At 35.2% G+C, this 10,799-nt stretch overlaps 1 protein-coding gene across 1 annotated transcript; it reads left to right on the top strand.

Moving 5' to 3' along the window:
* Positions 1 to 3,639: 3,639 nt before the first annotated feature.
* LOC127790998 (rust resistance kinase Lr10-like) lies at positions 3,640 to 5,638 on the top strand. The gene is made up of 2 exons (XM_052320734.1): positions 3,640 to 4,312; positions 4,512 to 5,638. Exons 1-2 carry the CDS (start codon positions 3,640 to 3,642, stop codon positions 5,636 to 5,638), a joined length of 1,800 nt encoding a protein of 599 aa, XP_052176694.1.
* The last annotated feature ends 5,161 nt before the right edge of the window (positions 5,639 to 10,799 follow it).

The following is a 10,799-nucleotide window of genomic DNA, read 5'->3' on the forward strand; positions in this document are numbered from 1 at the left end:
TATGATTTTATTGGGCTTATTTATAGTTTTTCTCGAATTTACTTATGGTTCGGTTAGAGCTATCGAGCAGTAGGGCAGGGGTCGGTTGTTGGTGACGCTGGAGTAGACTATTGTACGGCCCTGATGTGGACCGTCGGGTGGACACTCCTTGTCACTAGCCGTTGATCGGTGCTGGGCACTGCTGACTAGCTCTGCTAGTATGTGATTTACTGTACGTTTAGATTTATTATATTGTTGTCCATGATTTGATATGCACATGAGTACGGGTTGCATATTGGGATATTCATTTATTGAGTATGCTTGGACACGGACATTCTAGCTTGGTTAGGTTGCATCCAGTGCGGGCATATGCATGGCGTGTGGTTTATTATGTGGGCGGAGCATGGCCTGATGCCTGGATGTATGGGCGCCTTGTATCACGTTGATGCTCACTAAGCCATTGCATTTTATGCGCATTGCATGGCTACTGGTAGTATTTAGTTCTCGGACGGGAGTACCGATCCGAGGGAGCCTATGGCTCGGCTGTCGGGAGTACCGACAGGGATACGGGTGGTGGGAGTACCGACCCGGGATGACGCGCACAGGATACTGGAGGTATTTGTTACCGTCCAGGGCAGCGACAGGTTGGTATGAGACTTGGGTGCCAGGTGTCTTATGTGGGCCCCAAGGACCAGTATGTGCTTTTATTATGTTATGCTATTGTGTTGTTGTGTTGTAGCGTCTCATGACTTGTGTGTACCTGGGGATTTATTCTGGGTTGAGATTTTTGGTTTTGTGTAGCCTTCAGTCTTTTCTTCCTTATGCTTGCTGAGTCTCTCGACTCACCATGCTTTCCATCATTCCAGATAGTGGCGGCGTGGGCCATGGCGAGGGAGTCAGCTTTAGTGGCAGAGTCGGTGCAGTGTACAGGCAGTCCCGTCAATCCCTGTTAACTCTGATGTCTGAGTAAGGTTTACTCTGTCATTTCGTACTGTGTCAGGTCTTTCCTCGAGTCTCGTATATGCCGGCACAGGAGTTTGAGTTTATTTATTTATCTTGTGACTGCTGTGTTAGCGGGGTACCCGTAGTGCATGCATGTCTTGAGCTTTGCTTCCGCTGTTCTTATTTTTTTGTGTATGCATGCTGGGGTGGTCTTTGTCTCATGTTTCATTATTTTTCCTCTTCCGTAAGTGCTCCCGTTTGGATAGTCCGGGTGATTGGGGATATCCGGGCGGGGATGCTTACATCACCAATTTAGGGGGGTTGTCTCCATTTTTATTCTTCTGACTCCTCTACTTAGGTTGATTTTTTTTAATATATTAACTTAACAAAAAAAATTAAAATGATCGCATCTATATTTACCAATTGAATGGTGATTTCTGTCTACATTATAAAGGAAACCAAAATTATTTTTGTAAACTTTAAATTGTTCAAATCTATTTTGTAGAAAGGAAATAGTATGAGTAACTAAATATGTAAAATAATTAATTTTAAAAGATTCTTCAATAGATATTTTAATCTCCTCATTTTCATTCTTATCAAATTGTTTCTTTCTCCTTATTGTACATTTTTCAAGAAACTTTGGTTTTATATTCATTTGTTTTGTAATTTTTTTTTGCAAAAATCATAGAAAATTTAAAATTATTTTCTTTTTAGTTTTTTTTTTAAAAAATAAAATCATCTATTGTAATATTATAAATATTTACTAACCTTATTAACAGTAAACAATATATCATACTAAATAATCATGTCTTAAGAGAAATTTAAAACTTTCAATCTCATATATATGTAGGGGGAGGTTAAAATTTTTTTTGAGATATAAAATTACACATCACAAATTTTGGGGTGGGTTGGAATTTTTTTTGACTGAATTATTAATAAAATTTATTATTTTTTATATTAATATATATATATATATAAGTTTTGTTATAACAACGTCAACTTGTAGATATACATTTAATATTCAAAATAATATTATTTTGCAAATGTTAAAAGAAATAAAAATAAAGAAAAAATATACTGTTGAAATAAAAATAAAATTATTCATGCAATTATTGCTTAGACTATAAGTAACAAATTTATTAATTTAATTAAAAGCACTTTGTTAAGGCTCATTTGTCAAAAAGTGATTTCTCTCTTTCTCACTCATGACTTTTTTTTTGCCACTTGAATGGTGAAATTATGTTTGGATTGCCATTTCATCTTCTCTTTTAGTCTTTATTCCTAAATTGAATGCTTCTTTTGGTCTTTATTTATTTCTAAGTCTACCAATACTTCCACAAGCTTTTGAAGGTGATTTTTTTATTTTTATTAAGATTAGGTATTTTAAATGAGATTTTTATTAAATAAAAAAAAATGTCATTTCGCCTTCTCTTTTTTTTGTTTTTATTCCTAAATTGAATACTTCCTTTGGTCTTTATTTATTTCAAAGTCTATCAATACTTCCAAAAGCTTTTGAACCCCTCATTTTTAAGGTCTTGTCAGGTGAGTTTTTTAATTTTATTAAGATTAGGATTTCTTTTTAAATAAAATTTTTATTAAAAAAAAATAATAATCCCAATTTAAGCTCAAACATGGAATGAGCCGAACAACGAAATTCACAAAAAAAAGTATTCAATAATGAGACTAAGAGCCAAAAATTAATTACAAAAATCGTATTTCTTCTATACAAAAAATACATATGATATCCTTTTCTTACAAATATAATTTTTGTAATTAGTTACGAAAATTAACGGTTGTTTTTCGTACAATTTTTAAAATATAATTTTAAAATATAATTTTCAGTTACATCAAATGGTGATGTAACGGTTGTTTTTCAAGATCAAATGATGATGTAATGGGGTGATGGATGGTTAACGTTGAACAAAATTCAGTGAGTAATTAGTTATATTTTTAAAATTCAGTGAGTGTTTGTTAAATTTACTTTTGCCACGTTAGATTTCGTTAGTATTTTCTGTTTATAATAATTAACGGAGTTATAACGAGTGATGGATGGTTAACGATTAGTAAAATTCAATTAGTAAGTGGTTACAATTTAAAGTTGAGTGAGCAAATAATTACAACTTTAAAGTTCAGTGACTATTTATTAATTTTACCCGGAGGTAAAAAAATTTAAATATATACATTTTTTTACTTTTGATTTGCATCAGTAATTTTTTTAATTTAAATTATTAGTTTAGTTTTTGACTTTTGATTTGAAAAATAAGTGATTTTAAATGCATATAAAAAGTTTTTAATATGTTTCAAGATCAAAGGGTGATGTAACGGTTGTTTTTCAAAATCAAACGGTGATGTAATAGGGTGATGGATGGTTAACGTTGAGCAAAATTCAGTGAGTAATTAGTTACATTTTTAAAATTCAGTGAGTGTTTGTTAAATTTACTTTTGTCACGTCAGATTTTGTTAGTATTTTCCGTTTATAATATTTAACGGAGTTATAACGAGTGATGGATGATTAACGATGAGTAAATTTCAATAAATAAGTGGTTACAATTTAAAATTGAGTGAGCAAATACTTACAACTTTAAAGTTAAGTGACTATTTATTAATTTTGCTCAAACCCAAACTCCACAACTCCAAGCAATTGCAGAAACCCAAACTCGCCTTTGGCTCCCTCATGCCATCGCCGAGACAAGACAAATAGGACTATCTAGAGAGGAAATGGCCGTCTTCCTACTAAATCTTATAATATTCCTCTTTCTACCACAACTCCAGGCAATTGCAGCAGCAGCAGCACAAGCTCCAGGCAAGTGCAGTGGCTGCTGCGTCGACGGTCTGGTGATCCGGCCGCCGTTCCGTCTTAAACCCCGTAGTGACGATCATCAGGCTGCTGCAGCAGGAGGCCATAGCTGTGTCTTGCCCCGTTACTATCTTTCCTGCGCCCAGAAACGAACTTGGGTAGATCTCTCCCCCTCTCTGAAACTGCCTGTCAAGTATATCGACTATGCATCACACGTTATCCACACTTCTTATCCTGATCTCGACTGCTTTACCAAACACTTTCCAGACATCATCAATCTGTCTTCTTGTCCCTTCCGATTCGCAGAAGATTACAGTTTAACTAACTTCAGCCTCTTCCAGTGTTCATCCACAAAGCCGGACAGCTACTCGTATGCTTACCCTATTGACCCCAGTGGCAAAGTTTATGCTATAGCTTCTTACGTTTCCTTCGTGCAGTTTCCCATGTTTTCCTGCAAAAAGATATGCGAGATTTATTCATTTCCAGATATTTCCCATTCATCTCATCGTGAGCTTAGATTCAAATGGTCCCAAGTCGCTTGCCAAACTCTATTATGTAACCCAGAAATCAGCCATAGCCAACGCAAAACTGCAGGTAATTAATTTCCATATTCACAATTAAATTAGTCTATTGCGAACCATTACGGTTTAATTTGTAATTACAATGATTAATTAATTTACCAATTGCTTAAATTATTATTCTATATATAGTATTCAAATGCGATGCATTTTTACTTTTGGTCTGACTGATTTATTTTTTCTCATTAATTTTATTTGATTGATTCAAATTGCAGATATGCTCCGAGGCTTATTTCTTCTCCCCATAACAATTCTAGCATTGTACTGTGTCTTTAGCTGGATTAAAATAAAAAAAGATGATCAAGCAAAGATCAAGCAATTTTTGGAACACTATATAAGTCGCAAGCCTGCAAGATATTCCTATGCCGACGTCAAGAAAATTACCAACAAATTCAAGCACAAAATAGGCCAAGGAGGCTATGGAACAGTGTACAAAGGAAAGCTCTCTAATGACGTCCATGTTGCAGTCAAGATCCTCGACGATGTCAAGGGAAATGGAGAAGAGTTCATCAATGAAGTGGGAACCATAGGAAGAATTCACCACATAAACATTGTCCGTTTAGTTGGCTTCTGCGTTGATGGCTTTCGAAGGGCTCTTATTTATGAGTTCTTGCCCAATTATTCACTGGAAAAATTCATTTCATCCGATAAGAGGAGACTCTCGTTAGGGTGGGAAAAGCTACAAGACATTGCTCTAGGTGTAGCCAGAGGAGTTGAATATCTCCACCAAGGTTGTGATCAACAAATACTTCATTTCGATATTAAACCTAACAATGTCCTGTTAGATCATAGATTCAACCCAAAGATATCTCATTTCGGTCTGGCGAAACTGTGTTCCAAAGAACAAAGTGTGGTTTCAATGACTGTTGCTAGAGGCACAATAGGCTATATTGCACCAGAAGTATTCTCTAGAAACTTTGGGAATGTGTCGTTCAAATCAGACGTATATAGTTTTGGAATGCTCCTACTAGAAATGGTTGGAGTGAGGCAAAACAATGCTGCAAAACAAGACAGCTCAGAAAGCGAAGCTTACTTCCCTGAATGGATTTATGGACATTTGGAACAGGGGGTAGAGGCAGTGCCAGGCATCCAAGTGGAACAAGAAGAAGATGCGAGGATTGCTAGGAAGCTAATTATTGTGGGGCTTTGGTGCACGCAATGGTACCCAATGCACAGGCCATCAATGAAAGATGTGGTGCGGATGCTAGAAGGTGATGATGAAGGCACATTGAGGGTGCCCCCGGGTCCACATGTTGCTACTAATCCCTTCATCACCAAAGAAAAAATTAGTGCAACGGTGACATCTACTAGTTATTTAGAAATCATTTCCGAATCGGAGTGAAAATAAACACGTATTGTATCATAGCCTTGTGCCCAATAAGGCTGTCTATCAGTTATTTATGTAATAAATTACTACCGAATTGGATTGAAGAATAATTATGTGATATGTAGTAGCATTTAAGTGTTGTAAATAATTTCCCTCCCCTGTTTTGTGATGGCAATAGAGAAGCTCTACCTTTATCTCTCTTGAAGCCATTTTTTACTGTAAAACCTTCAAAAGACAAGATAACAAAATTTCAAGAACAAAAATAAGTAATAAATAAAATATTGAATTAGAAAAGAGAAGAGATTGAATTTAAAAATTACCTTGGTTTCAATGAATGAGCTAAACAATGTAGTGGACTAGTAATAAGAATGCAATGGATCACATGATAAAACGAAGAAAAATCACTTGATAGATTTTTTTCATGTTTGTAAATAACTTTCTTCACCTTGACAATCATAAAATCCTACATTTCATAAACTAAATGAAGATATAATTTGTTTGTATCACAAACTCTAATAATGTCATAAATGAGTGCAGTGAAAGAAAGAATGTAATCAACTTTTTTCCATCAATTCATGAACAAATCTAGCTTTCCTTTCGTCATTATCATAGTTTTGTGTCCATTGGTCACTAATAAACATTGCTTCAAGTGAGTGTCTAATAAGCTTAAACGTTTTAAGTATAACAATAATGGATTGAAGTAAATTGAGTATCAACAACTGTAAGCAACTTCAAATAACTAAATCGATTGAACATGACCAATCTTATTGAATTATTTATCATTAAATGCTTGATAGGCAAAGTATCTTTGCCCTACAAAGATCCAATGACACTCATCATGTCTCTTAATTACTTTTCACATTTTTATTTGCATGTATATTTTTCAAAGCAAAATTGAGTGTATGGATAACACAAATGAGTCAAATAAATATGTGCAAACATATTTCAATGATTTCCCCAGTTCCCTTACAACTAGCAGCATTATCAATAATCATTTGTATAACTTTTTGATGGTCAATTTTATCTATTCCCACTTTCATCAAATTAGCAATAAATTATTTATCTTTCTACTTCACTAACAATTCAAAATTTTAACAAACATATGACCATTTTAAGAAACGACTATAAAATTAATCAAGCAATACTATCACCATTTTCCAACCAAGTGTCTTTAATAGATTTCAACAACCTTTCAACATCTATCTTTTCTTGCTAAATTTATTGAAACCTAAGAGGCATGCATGTAACGACTCGTTTATTTACGATTTATTAAATATTTGTGCATTTGAGAGTTTATGGAAGGAATTAGAATTTAATGTATATGTTAGATGAATGGTGTTGTAAGTAAAGAATTATGGCTTCCTCTATCACATGAGGAATGCTTGTGATTGTTTGTGTTTGAGTTTTTCTTTGTACCATTCTTTTTGTAATACCCTGAGTACCCAAGGTCAGGTCTAAGAAGGGACTCTAGAAAAGTTAGTATATATATCGAGGATAGTAAAGAAGGAAATAACATCAACTGGATACCTTTTGGACTGAATGTAGATAAAGAACTCCCGGGTTAAGTGTGCTTCAGCTAGGGTAGCTTAATTAAGGATGGGTGACCCATGAGAAATTTGCGTAGGCTCATCAAGGTAAGTTGATCTGGTCATTCCTATCGCTCGATGCGGAATGTTACAGATGGTATAAGAGCTGATTCTTGGAGAAGACGGTTGATGAGGGCAAGGAATGGCGCCGGGGCGCGAGAGCCTGAACAAGGAGCGGCTCTTGGAAGCTTCTAGGATGGAAACCCATAAAGAAGAGGAGATCTAGGACCAGTTGTAAGGTCACATGATGAGGACGTCATGTGCTCAAGGGGGGGAATGTAATACCTCGAGAGCCCAAGGTCAAATCTAAGAAGGGACTCTAGAGAAGCTAGTATATATATCGAGACTAGTAAGGAAAGAAATAATACAAAATGGATACCTTTTGCGCTGAATGTGGATAAAAAACTCACATGTTAAGCGTGCTTGAGGTAGAGTAGCTCAAGAATGAGTGGCCTTTAGAAAGTTCACGTAGGCCCATCACGGTAAGTTGATTCGGTCTTTCATATCACATTGATGTGGGATGTTACAGTTTTAGGCAATCCCTTTTGGATTCCTTAGTTTTGGGGATTGCGGGAACAAGATCCTCACAGTTTGGTATCAGAGTAAGATATAAATTATGATGGGTCTTTGTACATATAAGAATGTTGAGCCTTGAGGATAGAAAATGGTAGAAAATATGGAGATAGTAAGGGAATACTTAGATATGTTTCCAAAGGATCTAGTGAGTTTGTCATTGATTTACTGCTTGAGGCTATGGGTTACTTGATGGTGTGTCGACTGACTAACTGCGAATAAGGGAGAAGGGGATGTAAGCGATTATAGTAGTGGCCATGTGATGAACCTGAAGTAGGATTTCTTAGCAGTGAATTATGGTGATTGAAGGAGCATGTGGGACCTACAAATAATATGAGCAGTAAGAAATGCAAATTGGCGTATGAGACAAATGCATTATTATTTTCATTAGTGACATATTGATGTACCTGCCAAGTGAGAAATGAGACTTACCAAGTACGAATTTGGAGGACCAAATTCTTTAGAAGGGAGGGAAAAAATTGTAATAACCCGTTTATTTACAATTTATTGAATATTTGTGGATTTGAGAGTTTATGGAAAGAATCAAAATTTAATGTATATGTTCGATGAATGGTGTTGCAAGTAAAGAATTATGACTTTCGCTGTCATTCAAGGAATGCTTGTGATTGTTTGTATTTGAGTATTCCTTTGTACCATTCTTTTAGGCACCCCTTCTTGGATTCCTTGGTTTTGGGAATTTCAAGAGCGAGGTCCTCACAATGTAAACCACCCGATAGATGAGTAGCATCAAATGAATAAGGAATCAAATAATACAAGTTTCTTGCAAGATTAAAAGTCAAACTTATAGTATAGAACAATCTAGTAATCTCAACATCTTAATATGCTTTAGTTTGAATGTCAAAAACTCTAACAATAGGTCAATTATTGGCATTTCTCTTCTTTAAATTTTCTAAAGCATTTGATTCATGGAAAGGAAAAGAAACTCCCAAATAAGTACTTTTTGTTGGCAAAGGAACTTGCTTAGCTCGTAAATTTTAAACGTTTTAGGGAACTTCTTTAGTTTTTTTTTATTTTAATTTTAGACATAATTTCAACTCTTATTTTTTTACAAATAACAATCTTTTTCTCACTGATTTTTAATAAATGAGCCCTAATTATTGTGTATGGCCTATATTTTTTTAAGCCATAAAAGTTGCATGACCACTCCCAACTACTCCTTCCTTTTCTCATTTTTTTAATTCTAGTTAACTATTTTCACAAATAACTATTTTCTCCATCCCTAATTTTTGACTAGATAATGTTGCTAGAGCCTAAACTTGAAGTTGAATGAGCCATGACAACATATGACCTATGTAAGGTAAAAAAAAAAAAAAAAGACCCACCCTTAGCTTTTAATCCCAAAAAAAAAAAAAAAAAACAAAATTATTTCGACTACACATCAACCAAGTCCAAACTCATTTAATTAAGAGTCAATTGTCAATATCATTTAATCAACACTTTAACTAAGCACACACTTCAATTTAACATCAGAGTAAAGTTTATCAACTTGAGGATCTATGGACTCTATTTTTTTTAATAAAAGTATTTTAATAATAGCAATCAAACCATAGCACATACACAAAAATCAATCAAACTTATCATGCCAAAAGCCAAAAAAAAGTTTATTTAAATCCCAATAATACAACAAGAGAGAAGCACCCAACAAATTACTAATATACATACATACATGTGGGTTTTGTGTTACCTAATGAGGTCCAAGGCGATGACGATTTTTCGGGTGGATTTTATCTTCATAGGCTTTGGCCTGGAATTGAAGAAACCAAGTCCGTCACCACTTTTAGGAAGCCTATTTTAGAAGTTGTGCCACAAGCCTTATTCCTACTTTGGAGGAGAAATGGGCCTCAACCTATTTGCTCAAGTGGGAGAAGCCCACTGTTTTGAGCCCAAAAGGCCCATAAGCCCACATATAAAAGGCCCTTTGTGCGGCTCATTCTCTTGGTGTTTTCCCTTTCTTGGCCAACAACATATATTTTTCAGAAAAATACAGTTCATATATGCAACATGATTTCACGTAAGAGAATATCAAGAGTCTACGTACAAGAATTTCACAAAATACGTCTCATACAATAGAAATCTCTCATAAGAGAATAAAAAATAGGATTTAGAGTATAGGAGTCTCACCTTGTTGGTTTATCTCTTCGACGGTATAATTTCACAGCAAATGGCCTAGGTTTCTATAGAAAACATGTGTTTTTATAAACCTAACCTTAAACATTTTTATATAGGATTGAAGGGTATTAAATTAGGGGTATAAATGGAAAATTTGAAAGAAAATAGACCCCTCACGTGCCCTCACGCACCCCAAGAAGGTCGGCCACGCGCCTTCACGCTCAGCCATTTTCCGGCGCGTGTAACTCACGCGCAGACACCAGATTCCAAACAGCAACGCCTCGTTTTCGTATTTCGGCCATATGTCCCTCGTTTTAACTTCGATTCGACCCCCGTTTGAACCTACGTGACCCTCTCTTCCCCCTCTACGGGATTATCAAAAAAAAAAAAATTGGACTTACCTTACTTTTTTGCTGACTGATTTCGGCAAACTCCGGCGAAAACCTGCAACTCCGACGAGGCTCGTTCTCCCCGGCTTCTCCTTCGATTCCTTCCCGCCTTCTTGCCAAACTTCCTACTCTCTCTCTAGAGCAAGCTCCTCCTCTTAGAGTGCTTCAACTCTCAAGCTTGTTTGGAATGATTTGAGAACAACCCATGGTGCCTTTTTATAGATTTCTCCAACCAATTACATTATGCCACTTGTCAAAATCTTAGCCATGGACTCCAAAGACTCAAACCTATAATTGAATGGCTTTTGAAATCCAAAGCTAGAATGAATTCAACTTTTGAAATCCAAGCTAAAACCCCAAACTTATTTCAAATAACACTTTGGCCCTTATTTCAAGTCCTTAACTTCAATATTTTACCACATAAGCTCTTAATTTTATCCTTATTTCATTTGGATAATTTTCTAATTACAATTACACTCTCAAACATCAAATTTATCG

This window comes from Diospyros lotus, chromosome 14 (assembly GCF_014633365.1).
Source record: "Diospyros lotus cultivar Yz01 chromosome 14, ASM1463336v1, whole genome shotgun sequence".
In the NCBI taxonomy this organism is placed as follows: Eukaryota; Viridiplantae; Streptophyta; class Magnoliopsida; order Ericales; family Ebenaceae; genus Diospyros; species Diospyros lotus.